The following is a 22190-nucleotide window of genomic DNA, read 5'->3' on the forward strand; positions in this document are numbered from 1 at the left end:
CGCTTTAGGCTTCCAGCCTTTCTTCGATTGCTGTCGGACACACTGATTAGCGCGACACTTTGTCAGGGAAGGCGCTGTCCCACCGCCCCTCTTTGTGAACGAGAGGCACCCAGGCACGAGCGGTTCCACGTGTCTAAACGTCTATCTTCTCTTGCGCTTGTTTTGGAGTAGTCATTGCTCAACCTTTGTACATTGTCTGTGCATGGTGGTGAGATGTTAACTACCTCGACTGGTAAGCAGGAGTGCGTAGGTTCGATCCCGATCCCGACCCTGACGCCTGCTGTATATTTGGAGTTTGCATGTCTCTCTCCCCGTGGTCGCGTGGATTTTTCTCCGAGTCCTGCGCGTTTTCCCTCCACATTTATAATCCAACATCACGCGTTTAGAGTATTTGGCTGCTATACATTTTCACACGATGAGCCACTTCGTTAAGCTATCGTTTGTGACCAGGTCGCTTCTGACACAGAGTTATACACCTCAATGGGTCTTACCTGTTAAAATAAAAATTGTCTTTTAATTCGTTTAGTTTCATAATTTCCACTACATTCGACTGCAAATCCTGACTCCCTGTTGTTATTCTCACAATTTTTTTTGTAATAACGTAAATGAACTTTAACTGAACGAACTTGATTTTTTGTTGTTGTTAACACCACTAACGTATCCGGCACACCATTGTCGTCAGCGCCAGCAGCCAAACCCCGTCAACATCTCTTTGCGGACGAGCTCGTCATTGTAATAAGTCGAGTACGGTGACGATTCAGTCTTCTAAGAGAAGAGAAGACTGATGGATGCGACAACTAAATGTACCTACACAGACCTACGACTATAATCAAAGGACTTGCATTACCAATGAAAGCTTAAGGGGGAGAGAGCGGCGTTGGGATTTGTACACAGATATAAATCAAACAGACTCGCCATGCGCACGTCATCGACGCCGGTTTATATAACAAGGAAAGCAATTAATACGCCGATATGTTGAGGAGCGTTAGTAGCTTTCTCATATATTTGTTTTTAACTCATGCAGTGTTAATCACGAAAGCAGTGAATATTTTAAGAGAGTTACAAAAATCCAGGCATGTGGGGTTACAATGATTCACATTACCGTTGTTTGTGTACACGTGCTTTCATGTAAAATCTAGGCTATGGATTCACCTTGTATATGGTTTAATTGCACTTGCACAAAATCTGTCACTCCATCGTATATTAACCTGCTGTGTCTAAAGCTTCTACATGTGCATTCTGATTCTATATAATTAGCAATAGGAACAATGTATTGCTGGATAGGGACCTCTCCATGCCGCGTTGGTCATGGAGGTTGTTTGACCATATTTCACCACGATGGTCCATTCAGACTGGTTAAGGGGGGAGGGGGGGGGTGATGGGGGGAGAGTGGCTTCAACCTAAGATTTATTTACAATTTACGACGCCGTGTAATGTAACGCAAATTCGACAAGGCTAATTCTATATACCCTGTAACTCACTATATATCTCGTCGAAAGGCATGCAAGGTGTGTAGTTCTGTCCAGAAAGGCCACTGAAAATTACAAAACTACCGCTTCTAACACTCATACATTGGCGAGCGATGCTGTATGATGTAACGGTGGCGTGGCCGAGCGGGAGCGCGTTTGTCGTTTTGTTGCAGAGGTTTGCGGTTCGAGCCCTATGGCCGCCCTGGTTAATACTACGGGTGTATTAACCATAAATGCACGCAGTCTCGACTAGCAATGGACGCGAAAGATCCTGTAACGTTATTCTATAAGAATAGGGTTTCCCCTTTTTTCTGGCAGCAAAACAGCTGTTAAGATATTAAAACACCAAACTGAAACCTTTTGCAAGGAATCATGTCTACATTAACCACATATACTTGTGGTGAAAATACAAACAACAAACATGATGTGACAGTATGTGCATTGTCTTTGAAACTGATTGGTCCACACCAGAAACAGCTTTCTTTAGAGCCTAGTCTCAAACAGTGTTAGACCAGAGGACGCCAAAAGGCGTACACAGCACAAAGACAATGCCACTATCAGAGTAATGAGAGCTCGGGGTGAGCAGCTACATCATGGGACCTCCTTTGCCAGTATCAAAAGATAACCTCCTTTTGTTGCCAGAAAAAAGGGGAAAACCTATTCTTATATTTTGATACTGGCAAAGGAGGTCCCATGATGTAACGTTATTCTATATAATAGTGGGTCACGTGTGCCAGCGTCACGGGCCAAATTTGAAATATGACTCGCCAATTGCCGAATTGGGTAAAGCCGCATAGCAGCATCGCGCCCTCCTGAGAAACTACTGTCGACTAAACGCCTGTGAAACACAGCGCCGCCGTGTTAGCCTTCGTGCTATAAAAATGGTACAAATACCAACGTATCCATGATACTCTTTGGTTCCTTCGGTAAAGTCACGTAGGTATAAAATAAAATAAAGCATGGTCTGCCTCAGCAGCTGATGACGGACGCTTGTGTTGCGTCGTGATTTATTGTATTTTATACCCACGTGACTTTACCGAAAGAACCAAAGAGTATGGATTGCTGCAGTCACGAAAGCTTCAAATCAAGATGGTTTTCACGATAACCCAGCGCTGTACGAATGGTGCAAATACCACCGTGTCGCGCTATAAGAACGGTGCCAATACCAACATTACTGACGGTTATAAACACTCAAACGGGACGCGCGTCATCGCCGACCTCGGCGTGGTCACATCTTCTCCGTTTCGCCGCCTGCCGTGAGGCCTCCTCCGTTCGTGTTCGTGCTGTGTGCCCCCTGGGCGGGCGGCGACGTCCTCTTGCGGGGCAGCAGGCACGGGTTGCGCAGGAGGGTGTAGGCCACGAGCCAGCGGCTGCGGCTCTGGTGGGCTCGGAGCAGCCGCACGCCCTGAGCCCTGCGCTGCACCAGCTGCACTCCTGCTGGTGACGACAGATAACCACCACCACCACCAACCCCAACCCCGCCACACCGTCAGCGCACGGATTTGGCTGACGATGCGTTCACTTCTGCAGCGATGTGTTCTCTGGATTTAATGTTTTGGATTTAATATTTCAAAGGAAAAGAAAGCAGAATACCTGGCCTAAATGTGACATTTCGGATGATCCCAAAAAACGTTGTTCCGAAAATTTACGTTACTTTTTGGCATTGCTTCAGTGCTATTTCCTGCCAAAAGTGCCCTCTAGTGATTTAACTTGATGATACGTGACGTCACTGTTGCTGAGATTATTATTATTATTATTTAACTTAGTCTCAAAGATAAAGAACGACTTGGAGGTATGAGGAACCACAGACAAGCGGGAAGGCAGCCAGGACGTTGATGATCCGGTGCCAACAATTTTCCAAGCTCTGCAGTCCTCATGCGTGAAGATGGTTTCAGCCAATTAAGAAATGCTTACACATGTGGGAAAAACTGAAGTAATCTGAGAACACCCAAGCGTAAAAGTTGGGGGGGGGGAATGGGGGAGGGTGCAGGGCGAGGCAGCAACTCCCTGTACAGATGGCAAGAGATTGAAATGAACCCACTTGCTGTACTGCCATCTCCTGGCAAGCGAGGGAATGGTAAGGGCGCCACGGTGGCGAGATGTTAACTACCTCGCCTGGTCTACAGGAGTTCGTGGGTTTGATCCTGACCCTGATGCCTGCATATTTGGCGTTTGCGTGTTCTCCCCGTGGTCGCGTGGATTTTTCTCTGTGTCATCCGGTTTTCCCCGCCACGTTTAGAAACGTGCGTTTAGATTATTTGGCTGCTCTACATTTCCATGTGATAAGTCACTCCGTTGAGCTATCATTCGTGGCCAGGTCGCTTCTGAAAAGGAACTAGATAGCTCAGTGGGCCTTACCTGGTAAAATAAGAAATAGTTGAGTGTAGTGGTGACCTCGACGCTCAGTGGAAGGGTAGTTTCACGACATTTCTGTGATCTACAAACCCTCGCCTCCACGGCTCACCATTACGAGCGTGCATAGCCACCGTAATCTGTGGCTCAAATAATGTTGAATTTTGCTGCCAACAAAAGAATTAGTAAAAATTGCACCGATACCAGGAATTCGCTCCTCTTCACAGTTACAAAGTGAGTAATTTTCCTGAGACAGATGTTGTATTATTTCTAAGCCGAACGTTCAATACGTGAAATTATGAATTCAGTGGCGTGAAATAATGTGACGCTAAAAACCGCCGAAATGAATTTTGGCTCCGGTACATCATTACGTCTTTGCATAGTGTACACGGTACATGGTGAGAACATCGGTGCGTGGTGGCAGTTAATTTCGCAACGCGATGTTGTGTTTGAACATCCACCAAGAAGACGGAGCGACGAGATCCACCTGTGTGCTGGTGTTCGGTGGATTATTACGTTGGATCGTGAGAGAGATGGCAGGGACTCGGGAGAGACCTTCATTCAGCGCTGGATCGATCATGGCTGATGATGACGACGACATCTCTTCGGGAGTCCACCGCTATGAGACAACTTTGCCCGTGCTGAGTCAGTCGTCAGTGTTGTGATTGTTTCACGCCGTTCTATTGACGCCGTTGTTGAGCTGACGCCTCAAGGCCCAGACCGTCAATTGTCCAGCATCATACAGCAAAGTCAAATTGGGAACAGGTCGTGAAAAGTCGCGTGCATTAAGCATACCTTTTGGAAACAGGTTTAAAGTTTTGTAATATTTACTACAACAACAGCAACAACAACCAAAAAAACACTTTCGATTAAAATCTCATGATACCCCCACTGATGTAACCTGATACCTTCCGGGCACTGTTTGTTATGCATGATGAGCTAATCCCAATTTGCCTCTCAGCATGACCATATGTTGCTTTGAATATCAGTTTGTTTTTTGATGTACGCGCCCGTGCGTGTGCCCACTGGCTTGTTTCGCCCTGTTCATGCTAACGTTGTCGATGTTTACACAGCGATTCGACGATTTTGAGCGCCGGTGTATGCGTTTCGTTTTCATTGGAAAACACTGCGCAGTACAGGGAAAGCTGTTTGTATCACATCAGCTATGTTCTATCCACTGCTGGATGAAGTCCTCCAACATCCGTTGCCACCATTGGAGGTCTGGCTGTTGTACAATCCACCTTGCCGCTGCTTATGAGCTGATCTCATTGCGCCATCTTCATTGGTGGGGATCTTCTTGTCTGCGATTCCATCGCCAGTCGTCATCCATCAGCCATCCCTCCCTCCCTTCTTGCGACATCTCCTCTTCATGTTTCTTCAGTCGTTCTGTTTATATTTTGCGTCGCCCGATCTTCTGGTCCCCCCCCCCCCCCCCGTAATTCCAAGCGAGTATCTCTCTCCATGCTTCTTGGGATTATTTTCAGCTTTTGTTCCATCTCCTCTGTTATTGTCCCTGTTTCTGATCCATATCTTTGCAGGTGATATGCAATAATTGACAACATTACCCTGGAGACACACTGATATGCAACTTCTAATACGGTCATACAATTCAGTTTTACAAAGGCTTTCATGTAATAATTTTGATCCAGGTCCGCCTTCAAATATTTCCCGGGATATGCACAATCTTCAGTATTTTCCAGTTGCGTGCATACGTGGCAGGTGGATGAGTGGCAGACCCAAAATGTGGCACGTTATTGAAATCTACAAGCGAAATGACGTTGACATTTTTTTTCTCTCATATAAATATAGGACCCTATTTTTAAAAAGCCTGAAATTTGAGAACCGCCTCCCATCCCGTGGGGAAGTTTCTAGATCTGCCCCCGAGGTGGATCGGTGGTGGGGCTGGATGGTGGGGATGCTAGGTGACAGAGCTCTCACCTTCCTCCACGTCGCGGGTGGGAACGACGCTGGCGGAGCAGCTGCTGCTACTCGTCGCCCTCACCAGGGCCTTGCAGAATGCGCGCACCACGGGGTGAGCGTGCGACGCCTCCAGCTGCAGGAAGCCCACGTAGCAGCGGTAGCCTGCGCGGGGAGGCAGGGCGCTCTCGAGCTCGACCCCACTGCCATCGACTCACCGCTCATTCGTCTGTACATTTGTATATGTGCCTTGGCAGGGCCGGATAAAGGCACCGAGGCTTTAGGGGCTGCAGCCCAGGGGCCTCCGTCAGCTAGAGGGCCTCCAGAGATGAAGTGAAAAGTTATTTCAATTGTGAATGCTGAATTTTTATTTGTTAGCCATGTGAAAATAAATTATATTTTTCTTTAACTTTGTTTTCCTTACATTTTGATTTAAAGCTTTCGTGACTGCAGGGATTTATATTCTTGGTTCTTTCGGTAAAGTCACGTAGAAGGGAAATAATAAAAATATGTTGTTTTATATTTTTATTATAATATTTTTTATTATTTTATTATTTCCCTTCTAAGTGACTTTACCGAAAGAACCAAGAATATGTATTTGTTTTCCTTTTGAAAATATCGGGGGCCTCACATTACCTGTAGCCCAGTGACCTACAACATCTTAATCCGGCCCCGGTGCCCAGTCGTATAGCTGGTGTTCCAATTATATATCCACACCGTAGACCGTGGTCAACCCATAATCCACTGCTGGATGAATGCTTTAAGCGAGCCGCCGCCGCCACCTGCCACGACACTGAGATGTAACGATTCACCTGGCACCTGCACATGAACTGATTTTGTTGCTCCATCTGCTCGGTGGTTGTACTCTCATTGATTCCATGCAACTTCCATTATCATCATCATCATCTCTTTGCTAAAATATTCGGAAGAAATCAACATTTAATTTCGAAACCTCTACATGTCTCCCACCGATTGCAATACACATATTAAATCCGTGAGCTCTCATGCCAAGCTCTATTGCTGTACTGATGGCACCCAACCACCTTGCAACCCAAGCCGACAACACCTGGTACAGGTATTTCCAGGCCGCTTCCCTTCCAAGTACTAACCCGGCGCTATTTTGTTCGCTTCCGAGAACTGACAATCGCACACGTGCAAGCTGACCCAGTCCCTATGTGCAGCCGAACGTAACGAACGATATCTTGCGATGAAGAAAGTGCAATGCCCTTTCCGATTGTCTCGGCTTGCCTGGGTCATAGAGCGCCACTCCTTGGCTGAGTAGGCTCACGTCCATCCTGCACAGGTGGACCGTGTTGTACATGGCAGTGATGATCAGCCTCCACAACCCCGTCAGCACCCCGACGAAGATGTTATAGCAGAACAGCATGTATGTGGTGATGTACAGAAGTCGCCTGAAACGGCAGACAGGGTGAAGTGAACAAAGCGACGTGAATTAAATCACCGGGGCACGTAGGGATACGCCGCTGCGTCGGTTTTCGCGGTTGCGCCGCGCTGCTTCTCTCGATGTGTTTTCCGGTTGCAACGCTCTACGTGCTGGGAGCTTCTTCGGGAATTGAATTGTTAAATTTCACACGACACAAAAACCGTATAAAGAGCACCGAGCCTTTTGTGCAGTACGCTAAAAATCCCATCAGCAGTTCCTGATTAAGTGCATTGTAGTCCTCGTCTTTAACCCATCTTGCTTTTGTTGTGCAAGTAACAAAAAAAAAACTCAATACATTCGTCAATAACTGCCCCTGAAAGTAAAAAAAAAACATAACATTTCGAGCAACGACAAAGGGCCATTGGCTCGATGAAATTGTGTGTAACGCAAAAATATATTTCAGAAAAAACGTACAGATTGTCCAAAGAGGAATGGTGCTCGGATTTCTTCAGGAAGACGAGCCTGGCAAGAAGATGCTGAACCACGATGACCAGCACGAGCATCAGCCAGAAGGGCCTGCGGCAAGAACAATGCGGTATGAGCATGGCACAACGGGTTTGCTTAGGCAAAGCGATGCTCACGCTTTAATATTCATGCTCCTGTGCGAGAGACGGTGGCTGTAAAATTCCCTGGAAGTGTCACCTGCAGTGGGCAGAGCCGTACTCCTGAGTGCCTTCAGGTGAAGTTTATGGGTGGTTCATTACCGATTAAATTGGAACATAGCATCCTTCTCAAGTCCTTCCTATTATGCATCACTCATTAATGTCACGAGACTAACTCGTTTCGTTCATTTTATGGATGAAATACAGTGAAGTGCATGGCAACGAATATAAATTATCTCGAATTCCCTCTGGCAGAGCAAATGAAACCACCAGCATGGCATTAACAGCCACATCATATCCAAATTAGGCTTCCATGGTGCAATGGTTGGCACACCGGACTTGCTATCCAGTGGTCACTGGTTCGACCTCCCAGCACAGCGGTGGAAACAATGTGCACATTTCTTAACCCACTACCCCTCCCCCCACATCTGTCCACCCAGCAATAGAAATGGGTGCAACCAGAGTTGACCAGCAGGTCGTTTGCGTTGAGGTAATGTGTGGGCACGGCCACCTCTTCCGAAATGTCTGGCCAGTGTGAAAGAGTAGTCCAGAAATACCCTCCAGGGGGGCTCTCTGGAGCTCCTTCAAATGTCGGCCCTTATGCCAGCCATGGCATGAGCAAGACATTGCAGGGCTGCACCCTCACCTTCTTTAAACTTTACCATGTCAATATATCGCTGTGCGCTTTGCGTGTACTGGTTTGTAATGCTCTTGTGATTCGTGTCCGCTATTGCGCATGGAACAGGGAGGTGGGGTTGGGGGTGCGGCTATAACGACGATAACAACAATCTTGACTTAAAGCTTTCGTTACCGCAGCAATTCATATTCTTTGGGTCTTTCGGTAAAGTCACGTACTGTAGATAGGTTCAACCTTTTTTTCTCCACCTGGCGATCGAAACGTCGTAGTGTATATTTAATAATTTTTTTGAACCTATCTGCGTGACTTTACCGATAGACCCAAAGAATAAGATACCGACAATGTTGATCCGTTGGGGCAACTCACCACATGTTCCGAACGATGTTGAGGGCGACAGCTGTGAGACCGTACATGGAAGGGATGATGAGCAGGAACGCAATCGCCATGGAGCAGATATAGTAGATGATCGCCTGTATAACGAACCCTGCATTCGATAAAGGAGAGCACTGCGACCACTCCTGCCGCTATACTATATTCCGCAACACGATGCCGTACGGTTATATATTTCATGGCGGTTATCATTTTGCCGTGACTTTGAAATTGTATTTCACATTTTTATTATATTGGGTTTTTGAACTTTTGCAAGGATTTCCCGTCGGAAAAAAAAATTTCTTCAATATTTGTCGACTGCAGCTCACCCAGCGTATGTCTGTCATAAGTGTTTTTCATGATTATAATTTATAACGCACAATTTAAGTTACGTCATATGTTTATTAAATTATTACGCAAACTGTAGAATTGATTGTCGTATTATCACCACGCCTTCCATTAGTCTGGAAAATGTTTTGTTACAAAGATTAAATTCGATAAATAATAGCTATTTATTTATAAATGTAAATGTTGGGTTTGTTATTTCACAAATATGTTGTTAGGGGATGGTTAAGAAACATGCAATGAGCAAACATAATTACTGCATCACAATATTTCGCAAAACGGACGATACGATTGTTGTAGATTTCATAGTGTACGGGACCTTATATGTATTATATATATGGTATACCATAGTATTGCCATAACGTGACGCAACTCTAATTGTAACCATGAACACACGAGTAAGTCTATCAACCTGATGTGCATTTTGCCAAAGAGATTTGTTGAGTTGGGATTTTTTTTGTTAAGAAAACTCAGAATGGAGCTATGGACCAAAGAAAAAGTGGGTTCGTCTTTTTTAAAAATCTAATTTCATTCTTTAAATTTGATTCGGAAGCTGACAATGTTCATTTTTATTGAAGGCTTGAATATTGTGAAAAAGGAAATGGTTTCTGCACCCTGGACAAAAATGAAAACTCTCTTTACATTTGCGTTCATGCTCCCTCATGCATATGCAGCGCTTTGGGCATCTGTGCCTTATTTATATTTCACGAGTCTGGATAATTAAACAAAATGCAATAAACAAAACGCAAACAAAGTGGCACGAGCCAGTGAAATATTACAACCGAGGCATTCAGAATGCCTTAGTATTTAGCGATGTTTTATATGATGAGTAAATCTTACCCAGGAATATGCACGCCGTTTGAAAACCACTGTAGGTCATCCAGGACACCTGGTGAATAATTAAAGGGGCAATCAGCATTTTCTATTGATTTATTTTATAATAGTGTTTTTTTTGCTTCTGCTCTGCCTGCACGAGTCTCTTAGTTTTAGATTTTTTTTTTTTGCACAAGGCATTGACCGGAATTTTAATGAGCCGTCGAATAGAATTCACCAAATAGTTGAACGGTAATTATAAGAACCATGTATTTTTAAAGTCATGCATATGCTTTAGCACCAGCAAACAAGCTCAGCATAACATGCTCACTAGTGTGATATGTTGAAAAGTGGAATATATTGTTGCACGTGCATAAGGTCTCACAAAAATGTGTTACATGTGGGGGCTTTGTAAAAACAGATTTGTATTCCTTAAACACAACATTTTCTGTACATATCGACAGGCAACTATACTATTTAAAACATATAGCACTCACACAATAGACAGAAGTATAAAACATTTATATTTCTACAAACTAAAAGCCTTGGCTAGCACATTATCTCAGTGCTTGCTGGGGTTTACATGGGCATCAAGCATAAATACAGGATTGGAAAAATAATTCTTAAAATAATTCTTAAATTCTTAAAATAATTCTTAAAATTATTTTTCTTTACCACAGACAATCCTGAAGATGGCAATGATTGATTTTTTGGAATGATCTCAGACGTGTCTCCTCTGTACATTGCCAGGAGGTGTTCTCTGTTAAGGACAAAGACAAAAAAACATATCAATGATCAAGACAGGTCTAGAAAGAGAACAAGTAGATTGTGTGATGATAGTCCAAGTTATATGTATTGAGGCAACGTTCATATCATGTTTAGAATTCCTAGAGATAGTCGTGGAAATTCCACATTTATATGACAGAGGCGAGTCTCTCATTTTTATCGGCCCTGAAGGGATGGTGGGCTGTGTGATGATGGAGAAACAAGAGTTGTGATAAATAAAAATTCCTTCCGCTGACTGGTGCATTTACTGCCAGGAACCCAAGCACCAGTATTAATTAATACCCATTATGTGCTAATGGCTTTCATAAAAAAAAAAACAGTTAAGTGCTACACCTTGCCACGAGTAAATGTTTTATACCACATGCAATAATGGAAATTAACAGGCCACAATGCTAAATTCTCATTTAAAATTCCGATGTTTGCATCTCCATGCTCAAATGAGCGCCGGAGTCATGCTTATCTTTGTGGTGGCCCGGGGCCATGTGGGGATATCCCCCGTGCTCATTCTGGAGAACAATCTTCCTCCAGGACGACTATTGACTTTTCCCAAAATGGTATTTACTTTATTGACCCCTAGGGGGTGATTGCCTGATGTTACCCCCTTAATCGGGTTCTGTTGAGTTTGCAAACCTCGTATTGTGAGTCGCAAGCTCGAACCACAGTGTGGATCGCAGGTGCGTAACTCAAATAAAATCTGTAAATGATGAGAAAGCCCATCATAAACGGATAATCGTGCAGGCTGGAAAACCATACGTTTCAAAGAAGACAACAAAAAGTGTACAAAGCCACACAGCCATTGTATACATTTCCTGAAGAAGTGCATTGTGGTCCGCTTGTTTGATAGCAGCAGTGATGCTGCTGTCTGACAAGAGCCGTTCATATTTGCTCAAAATTTAATTTGATGGTGATCTAAGACAAGAGGACCACAATGGACCTATTCATAAAATGTGCTTTGTGATCTCTCAATCACGGGAGCAATATTGTTTGAAACTTAGGATGCATATCTATTCACCCTCATGATGAACTGATGAATTGTCGTAATGTATGGCCACGATTCGACTCCATTCTCTTTCTCGCTAATTGTTTGCATTGTTTCTACAGCTCTGTTGACTGTGTTAGCCTGACTGTAACATTGCCATATTATTTGCATGCAATTTGTGTAGGCGATAAATGATCACTTCTTCGACGCACAATTAGATGTGTGTGCATCATGAGCATAAGAATTTACTTATTAGATTAATCATCGCCACGTTATCGAAAGCGACAGCCAGCCCGAAATTACACATTGTATACCATCTACTTGTAGTTGTAAACAAGAAACATCTCACGTGGGAAAATAATAAAGAGCATACAAATATTGCCGCTGCATGATTGTAGATGCAACGTTGGACAGTGTGTGTGTGTGTGCATTGCCACACACGTCACGCATGTGTCTTGTACCTCTGCATCGCATAGGTCCTCAGCAGCATGTAGATGGTGATAAAGCAAGCAGCTGCGACACTCACCACGTAGCACACTGCGACAAGAAAACAACGTTTCCTTGGGCACACTTTAACAATAAATGGCGGCCACTGCGCTCAAACACAACGTTTAAATGTGTCGCATCACGCTTGCATTTCATCATCGTCGTCTGTTCCTTCCGTGGGCTCGTCTCGCGACAATTGGGGGGCCAGACAAATCTCCGCCGTGGTTCTCTTCCTTGAGGTGGCGTTACTGCGTCGTGTGCAGCATCGCCAAGTGCGGCATCCACCCGGGCTCGTACTCATAACGCGTCCTAACCGCCCGTGGCCTTCTTCTTGATTTCGTCATTCTCCGCAGTCGTGATGCCACGGTGGACCTCTCTCTCAACGGCATCAGAACAACACAATCCAAGGTGTGGATATTTCCCTCCACTCATGGAAGATGAACCCGGTGAGGTGCAAACCATCGGGCGTATGTAAATGACGCCTACTCCAATACAAAGTGCGTTGTCTGGTGGAACGAGTGGACTGCTCCACTCAGCTACCCAGGAAGCCGTGGAATGGTGTACATCAACAGAGCAATTGTCGCCTCTTGCCTTTTTTCAAACGCCATACGACAGAAGAAGGAGAAGAAGCAGGCTTGATACTCCCCATGATTGTATCTTTAAAGCGTTATTGATCTAAATTGTGTGGTATTTTTTTTTAAAACCTCATTGATGTAATGTTACGATATTAATGAAGGTTTCTGTGACCACAGGGGACCTGAGTTTGATTCACAGCCACAGCTGACATCAGCGGTGACATCTGAACCATTTCGTTTTTACCTTTCACCAGACCACACTGACTTGTGTGGTAAGCTATGGTCAAGCAACCCCTATGACCGTCATAGTGTGGGGAGGCCTTCATCCAGCAATAGATTTGAAGGTCATGGATTCAATCCCGACCCTGACGCCTGCTGTATATTTGGAGTTTGCGCTTCTCTCTTTCCGTGGTCACGTGCAATTTTCTCCAGGTCCTCCGGGTTTCCCCTCCACATTTAGAAACATGCGTTTAGAACACTTGCCTGCTGTACATTTGCACATGATAAGCGACTTCGTTGAACTATAATTTGTAGCCAGGTCGCTTCTGAAAAATAGTTAAGTGGGCCTTACCTGGTAACACAAACGTGGTTTAAATCTTCACTTGAAGCTTTCGTGACTGCAGCAATTCTATCTACGTGGCTTTACCGAAAGACCCAAAGAAAGCGTAGTTTATTTTCTTGGTTCTTTCGGTAAAGTCACGTAGAAGGGAAATAATAAAATAATAAAAATAAAACATAATAAAATAATTCTCACGACGTTTCGGCCACAACGCAAGCAGCCGTCCTCAGGTGAAGACCCGGTCTGTCGGGGAGACAGCGTCTGACGCTGTCTCCGTGAGAATTATTTTATTATGTTTTATTTTTGTTTTTTTATTATTTCCCTTCTACGTGACTTTACCGAAAGAACCAAGAAGATGAATCCCTGCAGTCACGAAAGCTTCGAATCGAAATGCGCAGTTTAGTTTTAGTTTCATATTAATTGCTAAAGTTTATTCTTGCATTTCGAGCATCTCGCATTGCCGGTGTGTACCTTCCAGGACCCATAAGAAGTGCTTGAAGATTTCCACGGCCTCCGCGTTGTCCTGCGAGAGGATAACGCCGAACCCGGCCAGCAGGTACACGATGTCCACCGACACGCCCGAGCGCACCTTCTGCAACAGTGGAACGAGCAACACCACCAGCACCAGCGCCACCTGGAGACATGCAGAGCCACGCAGAGATGCAGCCGCTGGTCAGTGACGCCCTCACTCAAATCCACGACGTTCATTCAGGCGCTTGCGGGTAAGGTAGGTGCTGCAAACAATTGTTACCTGGTAGACCGTGATCGCAGAGATAAGCGCTGTGATGACCATCTTGGTCGGGTAGCAAAAGCCTGTTCGACAACACGATGGTAAAGGTCATTGAGAACACCGCTGTGTTGGAATCGTTCGTGTCTTCGTGCTCCAAGGGAGCGCTTGTGGGAGTAAACTCCACCGGAAGATGCACATTACTGTGGTGGTAATAATAAAACAGCCACCAAGCTGAACTTATGTTTATCAACCACTCAAATAATGGCAGTCAAGTTGTGGAGGGCACGTTTGGTAGGTTAACTTGTGGAGTAAATTATTTATTGATTTGTTGATACCCATTTGCTGTTTGCCAGGGCGAAGATTGCGTGGTAGAAATGAATACGGGTATAAAATTAGTCCAATTATGAGTGCCAGGCTGCAACAAAGTAATTTGGCCCTGTATTTGTTCGTGTGGATTTTACAAAACCAAATTACTTAATAGCATGAATATACGCATCATCTATTAACATAAGTACTTTTCCTGAAACAATATACAATTGTGGTTTTATATACAATACAGTACTGCGTATATTACTCCCAATATGCATTATTTTTTACATTTTACCTTCTGTCTGGGAGGACATATATGTAGTTATGAGCGATGAAAATGCAAAGGAGGTTGTTTTTCTATAAGAGAAGCGAAAAAAACAAGGCAAAACGTCAGCGTTAAGTTGAAATGGCGGTGCAAATAAATAACTGCAGGTAACCGGCTGAAAACAACATTATCCTTGGCTACAAACAGAATGCGGCGCATTCGAACAAAGTTGTTCCGTGCAATTATAATTGGCAATTAATAATGTGCACCACCACCTGACGTTCGGAGCTTTACTTTTGAACAGCCATCTGACGTACTGTGACTCATAATCCTCTTCTTGGCAGCCATACTAGGAGGGAAATTGGTTTGCGGAAGAAAAAAAGATGAACATTGTAATCGCGTGCTTGAAAATGGTGAACGCGGCTGACATTGCACTTAAAACGTGTGGCACTTCTGCGATGCAGAATTTTCCCATCACTGGAGAGATGAAATTATAACGTTGTGTTACAGATGTTTTGTGACGTAAAGCACTTCCTAGAATCTGCTCAACCACACGCGAGAGAGAACCCGAGGTCGTTTGCATTACGAGCAATGAAATGGAGAGAGAGAGAGAGACATGCTTCCAGTTATTTGTGAGCCACACTTACCACCGGCTTTTTGCATGCTGAGACCAACAAAATGGGGTATCGGACGCTCAGATAGAGCAGACACAGCATTTGCGGGAGCGAGGATAGTAGGTCGTAGTAGCTGTGTAACTGAAATGTGGAACAACGCACACACGCGCGCGCACACACACACACACATCATGTGTCATACTCACAATTATTCAGCCATTTCAACAATGCGATTCGTAATCGGCCACGGTCAATCCACTGTCGGATGAAGGCTTCCCTCAAACAGCAGCTGCCTCTCACAATCCCTTGCATTGTAACAATCCACCGTTCGCAGGCACGAAAACCGAGTTCATCGCCTCCGTCTGCTCGGTAGGCGACCTCTCAGATGACGCGGTTACGGTACCGTGTTTATTTGAATGCTGCTGAATTTTCGACACTCCACGCATTTCTGTAATCAAACGTCGACCTCCGGTAGATGGGACACAGAGAGTGGAGATTTTAAAATTTAGAGACCGAAGGTCACTGGCTCTGCACCGGCTTTCAAGATCGATGTATTGTTGTCTGAGACCACAGTCAGTCACACAGCAGTGAGAATGCCGAGTGAGAGAGCTTTGGTCTTGCTGAATTTGCTGGTAGTTCAACATCATATTTCTATCTCAGTGGCCTTAGCTTTCATGTGGTTTCATGCATGTCATCATCATCAGCTGTGTTCGATCCACTGCTAGATGAATGCCTCATTTAGACGCCGTAACTTCTGGGCGATCGTGAGATGTAACAATCTACCCAGCATGAGCACATACACCGATTTCATCACTCCATCTCCTCAGTGGGCAAACCTCTCCGGACACCTTCCCACTAACGTGGAATTAAATTACTTGAGTAAACTAAGCTAAAATAATTTGTATTTTACCAGGTAAGGCCCCCTGCGCTATGTAGCTCTTTTTCAGAAGCGAATTGGCCACAAATGATAGTTCAAGGAAGTGCATTATCATGTGGAAATGTATAGCAGCCAAATACTCTAAACGCATGGTTCAAAATGTGGAGGGAAAAACCAGAGGACCCGGAGAAAAATCCACGTGACCACAGGGAAAATATGCGAACTCCAAATATACAAGCGTCAGGGTCAGGATCGAACCCAAGACCTTCTGTATATCAGGCAAGGGAGATAACATCTCACCACCGAATACTGTGAGGCTTTGGGAAGTATTTAAGGTTAAGTGTTAAATGTATTTTATCGTATTAAAAAAAAAATATATGCTGTTTTTTCATTAATTAAAAAGTTTTTTTTAATTAGGATACTCAAATTAAAATGTTCTGCAATTGAATGCGTGACATTATAATTAACGCGTGTTTTATAAACCGGATCGTAGCGAAGATAACAAGGTTTGCACATGTACAAATATATCAATGCAGCAAATGCATATATTACGCATTTTCACATCGTCGTTTTTTAAGTGACCTAAAAATCTACTTCATCCAGTTAAGGATCCACACTTTTTTCCTATGCATATTAGAATGTACTGAACGGAGGAGATGTTTGCACGTGCGCCTTCCTAATGTCTCTTGTGCTCTGTGTGCATGAGTACAAGAGCACAGTTTGCCAATTACTGCACAAAAGAAAACTAAAACGCAGGATACATTTCGGCATCTAAATTTGCCGATATTTTCGCTCTGGGAATTAAAATACAATTTTACTTTATGGGAGCTCCTTTGCCAGTACCAAAATATGAGAATACGTTTTACCCTTTTTTGTGGCAACAAAACAGGTGTTAAGATGTTAAAACACTAAACTAAAACCTTTTACAAGGAATCATGTCTGCATTAACCACAATACTTGTGGTCAGAATGCAAACAAAAACATACTCTGATAATATATGCATATATGCATTGTAAAAGGTTTGAGTTTGATGTTATAACATCTTAACATCTGTTTGTTGCCAGAAAAAAGGGGAAACCTCCAATTTTGCTGTCATGTCACAAACATTACTCTCATATCCAGAGTGAGCAGGACTAGTGCTGCTCCCTGCTGTGTGGACCACAACTCTCGAAGGGATCTCAGAGGTAGCTCCCTGACATCCGCTTCCGCATGCCCTTCTCTAACACGAAGGGTCGCACTGCTCTGCGAGATATCCGAATGGCTCCTCCATCTCGTGACGATACGCCAACAGCAACAACCGGGATGAAATTGGCGGTGGGGAAGGGGGGGGGGAGAATAACAAACCAAAAAAACCTCAAATACGAATAACTAAATAAAACACGAGTTAAATAAGCGCGGGCTCGACACTGACGGTGGGAGATCGTGGACATTCGATCTTGTGGCAGATGAGGGTCGCCAGGTGAAACCAGGAGAAGAGGGCACCCAGGATGTGAGAGGGGCGGCTGGGAACCGTGGCGCACGCCATGAGTGGGTAGTACACCAGCGTGTAGTAGAGGAAGGCGAGGATTTTCAGCAGCTCTGCAAACGGATAAAAAAACACACACACACAAAGAGCAGCGATGACTGCCTTTGCGCTCGTTACATACACACTGACTCATCGCTCGTCCGTTAGCATTCTGCGAGCATGCTTGCCATGGCGACGTGACACCGAAAGCGTGGTCTTGCCAGCACTGAAGCACTTCCCATGATTGTGCAACCGCTAGCGGCAGCAGCAAGTACGATGCCTTGCAGAATAACTGGCAGCGTGCATGCACATTTTGTGCCATTTTTTTTTAAAACACGTGTGGTGGAGCCGCTCGAGAGGATTATGTACACGGAAATGTTGTTATAACGACATCGACAAGTGATATTTTAATATGTCCTGGGTCTTCAATACTCAGTCAACCCAGCATTTGCTTAATTATTTAATTACAAAGGAGAGCCACATTTGCACAGCAGAACTTTATTTGGTTCAGGAGGGCCCTGCATTGCGTTTTTAGTTTAAGATGTTTTCAGCCAATTAACAAGCGGGAGGAAACTGCCGTGTGGACAGAGGCGGGGGAGGGGGGGATCGGATTAAAAAATTTTTTTCCCATTGTTTCAACTGCCGCGCCCGGAGATCCAATTGAATCGGCGACTTAACCATTACACCACGGAAGCATCCCTGTGTTTATGGCATCACTTTTCGGGACGCCGTGATGGTGAGATCTTGACTACCTCGCCTGGTACACAGGAGTGCGTGGGTTCGATCCCAATCCTGATGCCTATATTTGGAGTTTGCATGGATTTTTCGCCGGCTCCTCTGGTTTTTTCCCCTCCACACTGAGACATAAACGCGTTCAGAGTATTTGGCCGCTACAAATTTCCACATCATAAGCCACTTCGTTGGTCTATCATTTGTGACCCAGGTCGCTTCTGCAAAAGAGCTAATATCGCTCGATAAAGTAAAACATAGTCGTGTTTTAAGTGTCAATCAAGTCCGGGATCGCTGGACGGTCAATCGATGAACCTTTCATCTCCTTGCTGTCTCCTGTTGCGAAGGGCAGGGGGGAGTCCAGGAAGGCCACTCGGCACAAGGTGCAAAGCACGACCCCAAAGCCTGCCGCGAACAGCTTGCGGTTGGGTCTGTTTTCGAGGAAGTGGACGGGCCTGCAAAGTTCAAAAAGATGGATTGTTGTTTTTTTTAATGTCATCACAGCTGGTGAGGATTTTTTTCTCTTCATACGCGTTTGCTAGTCTGGTCAGGTTTATTATCATGCACATCGCAGACGAAAAAAAAACACTTTGGGATTCGCGTGAGCGTTGAATGTGGTGGGTGGAAGGAATGCACGCGCGCGTGTGTGTGTGTGCGTGCGTGCGTTATCTGAACCGGTCCTGGGCCTCACCTAGGTCGACTCAGCCTCAAATCAATACCCAGTCCGGTGTGTAAACATCGCCACGCGGGAGACAAATGCGGCCGGGCGTGGTGCTGGCCACCCAACACCTCGTGTGTCGTGCCGGCCATCATAGGTGCTCGCTAACAGCACTTGCTCCTACAGTCTGTTAAGGCTATAAGAGGGATCTTTGTCTTTGTTTGAATGTAGGCATGGTGTATGAGTGTCTTGGGATAGATTTTTTTGTTCATTGCTATGACAGTTTCCACAAAAGACGAAAGAATTAACTCGCTAGAACCTACAGTAATTATAGGGGTGTAGGTATTGTTGTGTTTCCCGAGCCTGTAGCTTCACTCTAGAGGGTCCAGTTACATCCAAGCATCACAGAGGTTAGACTGCCCGCTGCACAACCGGAAGGACATGAGTTCAAATTCCGGTCATGGGGTGACTCCGGCCTTCATTCCTTCCTCCTGCTGATTTCCCACAACATCGGATGTCCCTCTTGATGGGAACTCAGCGGTGGGTTTTCCGTGGAAAAACTGAACCTTGCCATAGGAATACAGAATTTCCACCACTGCCTCTGAGCTTTGGACTGGACATGAGCATGCCCCTTTGAGTGCTAAGCTTACTTTGATGATTTTTTGTTTGTTCCATGGATGTTACCCTATTCTTTGGACTTACGAGATGCTCGGAGTCAATAACGTTACACATATTCCGGATTATAACACGCAACCACAACTTTTGCTTTAAAATCCAGGGGAAAGATACGGTGTGCCTTATAATCCAAACAATACGGTAGGGGCTGAAGGATGCACACATGGTGATGATTGTTATTATAATTTAGACGTAAAGTTTTGCATGTAAAATGTACCCTGTTCTCCATGATTTCCAAATACCAGTCTCAGTTTCAAGTGGCTGGCAGATAGCACAATCTGTTTTTGGTTCACAAATACATCTACTGAAGTTAGATGTTAACAGTAACTGAAAGAAAATATAAAATGTCGTGTAATGTTTGAAAATCTTGTAAACAACGACCTTGATCATGGTAGCACCTATTTTTCACTCGAAATCTTGGTACATATCTTTGTTGAAATGTATTATCGTGTCCATTTCTAAAAAGTTGAGTTGGGTGCGAAATCCGCAAACCTTAGTCCTTACAAAGCTGTCAGTCAGTTTATACTCGGGCATTTTTAACGCTTACATTTCAAAAGTCAAATTAATTTCCTATTCAAGTGAGAATCGAGGCGGTGCTTACCTCTTGTTTATATCACCTCAAATTAGCACGGTTGGCTACGTACGGTGCAAAAAAGGTCAACATACCGTACATACAGCCCTAAGCCAGTGGTGGAAATTCCACATTCTTACAATGGGGAGAGAGTCTCTCCATAAAACAGCAAACGTTGACTTCCCCACAATGTGGTATTCACCTTATCGACCCCAGAGAGATGATGGGCTAACATTCAGCCTGCCAATTATATGTATGGCTATGACGATATCACCCGGAATTTCCAATCTCGTCGGCTAAGCAGGGTGGAGCCTGGACAATGCTTGGATGGGCGAGCACCATGCATAAAATAGATGTGGTAGGCTTGCTACAGGGCTACATTGGGGGCAGTATGTCAAAATCCATTGTTGTACTATACTAGGCTTCAACATCTATGCTCCCCACCTCCAGCCTTCACTGATCAGCAAGGTGAAGTATGTTCGGATAACCTCCATGACCCACACCAAATGAGGACGTTCCCATACAGCAATGGATTGACAAAAAATGGGCTGTACATTTACAATTGTGTATACAATTCAATGCAATAACAATTAAATATATTATACCAGACTTGATCTACGATTCGACATTAATGACATCATTTTATTGTGCAGATATTTCTCGATAAGAGACAGGACCAGCTTTTGACGCTTCACTTTACACAGTGATAAGATCATTCAAGTTCATTATTCCAGTGATAATAACTGTTCAGTCCCTCATTGGTACCTCATTTGCCAGTAAAAAATATGATAATTGTTTTTTTACCCTTTTATCTGGCAACAAAACTGACACCTTTTTACGAGGAGTCATGTTTGCATAGACCACAATACCTGCAGTCATAATGCCTCATTTGCCAATGGTGTAAATGCTTACCCCGAGCTCTCATACTCTGATTGTGCATTGTCTCTGAGTTGTGCGCCTTTTGGCGTCATCTGGTCCAACCCATGTGAGGCTAGGCTCTAAGGAAAGCTGTCTCGGGTGTGGACCAATCAACTTCAAGGATAGTGCATACATTATCAGAGTTGTTTCTTGTTTGCATTATGACTGCAGGTATTGTGGTCTATGCAAACATGACTCCTCGTAAAAAATGGTGTCAGTTTTGTTGCCACATAAAAGGGTAAAAAACCAATTATCATGTTCAGTCCCTTTCAAAAAGTGTTTCACGAGCAAAAAGTTCCGTCAATTATTTTTTATTCTGCAGAACAAATCTGCAGAAACCCAAGTGCCACAACTTCAAGGATAGGTTTCGAGCAATGGATTATAGCTTTATTTTAATTTGGTTAGATATAACTGATTGTTATTTACGTAAATTATGAATGTGGCCCCTAAATTCTGTGCCTTGGTTCTTATTCTCGCTTGTGGTGGCGGGATGTTATCTCCCTCGCCTGGTTTGCAGGAGGTCGTGCGTTCGGTCTCGACTCTCATGCCTGTATATTCGGAGTTTGCATGTTCTCTCCGTGGCCACGTGAAATGTTTTTCCGAGTCATCCGGGTTTTCCCTCCACATTTAGAAACACGCGTTTAGAGTATTTGGCTGCTACTATGAATTCCCAGATATGATATGCCACTTGGTTGAGCTATCATTTGTAGCCAGATCACTTCTGGAAAAGCGGTAGTCGCTCTGGCGGCTTTGCCTGGTAAACAAAATAGTAAAGATAAAAATAGTAAAGAGTTTAGTTTAATTTTACCCGGTGTAATTACACTGAAACCTTGTTATTAGTCACGTGATGGACCACAAATTGACATTACTAGCAACATATTAACGTGTTAAATACCGCGCAATACTAGAACGCCTTTTTTTCACACCCTAAATGTGCATCACAACAAGAAAATGTCGCGTATTCTAGATTTGAAGCTTTCGTGACTGCAAGGAGTCATACTCTTTGT

The 22190-nt window shown here is 44.3% G+C and overlaps 1 protein-coding gene across 5 annotated transcripts in view; it reads right to left on the bottom strand.

Annotated features, from left to right (window-relative positions):
* Positions 1-971: 971 nt before the first annotated feature.
* LOC144955775 (receptor for retinol uptake stra6-like) overlaps positions 972-22190 on the bottom strand; it is a 49754-nt gene continuing 28535 nt past the window's right edge. For all 5 annotated transcript variants that reach the window (XM_078885922.1, XM_078885920.1, XM_078885921.1 and 2 more), the window contains 15 exons: positions 18677-18816; positions 17540-17706; positions 15285-15392; positions 14913-14986; positions 14668-14729; positions 14085-14146; positions 13805-13967; positions 12175-12250; positions 10624-10708; positions 9976-10024; positions 8788-8905; positions 7597-7698; positions 6987-7150; positions 5760-5903; positions 972-2906 (listed from right to left, as the gene is read on the bottom strand). In XM_078885922.1, the coding sequence (XP_078742048.1) occupies positions 2698-2906; positions 5760-5903; positions 6987-7150; positions 7597-7698; positions 8788-8905; positions 9976-10024; positions 10624-10708; positions 12175-12250; positions 13805-13967; positions 14085-14146; positions 14668-14729; positions 14913-14986; positions 15285-15392; positions 17540-17706; positions 18677-18816 (1723 nt within the window). In that variant the 3' untranslated portion in view covers positions 972-2697. The remainder of the gene's footprint in view (positions 2907-5759; positions 5904-6986; positions 7151-7596; positions 7699-8787; positions 8906-9975; positions 10025-10623; positions 10709-12174; positions 12251-13804; positions 13968-14084; positions 14147-14667; positions 14730-14912; positions 14987-15284; positions 15393-17539; positions 17707-18676; positions 18817-22190) is intronic.

The sequence above is a fragment of the Lampetra fluviatilis genome, chromosome 3 (assembly GCF_964198595.1).
Source record: "Lampetra fluviatilis chromosome 3, kcLamFluv1.1, whole genome shotgun sequence".
Taxonomy (NCBI): domain Eukaryota; kingdom Metazoa; phylum Chordata; class Hyperoartia; order Petromyzontiformes; family Petromyzontidae; genus Lampetra; species Lampetra fluviatilis.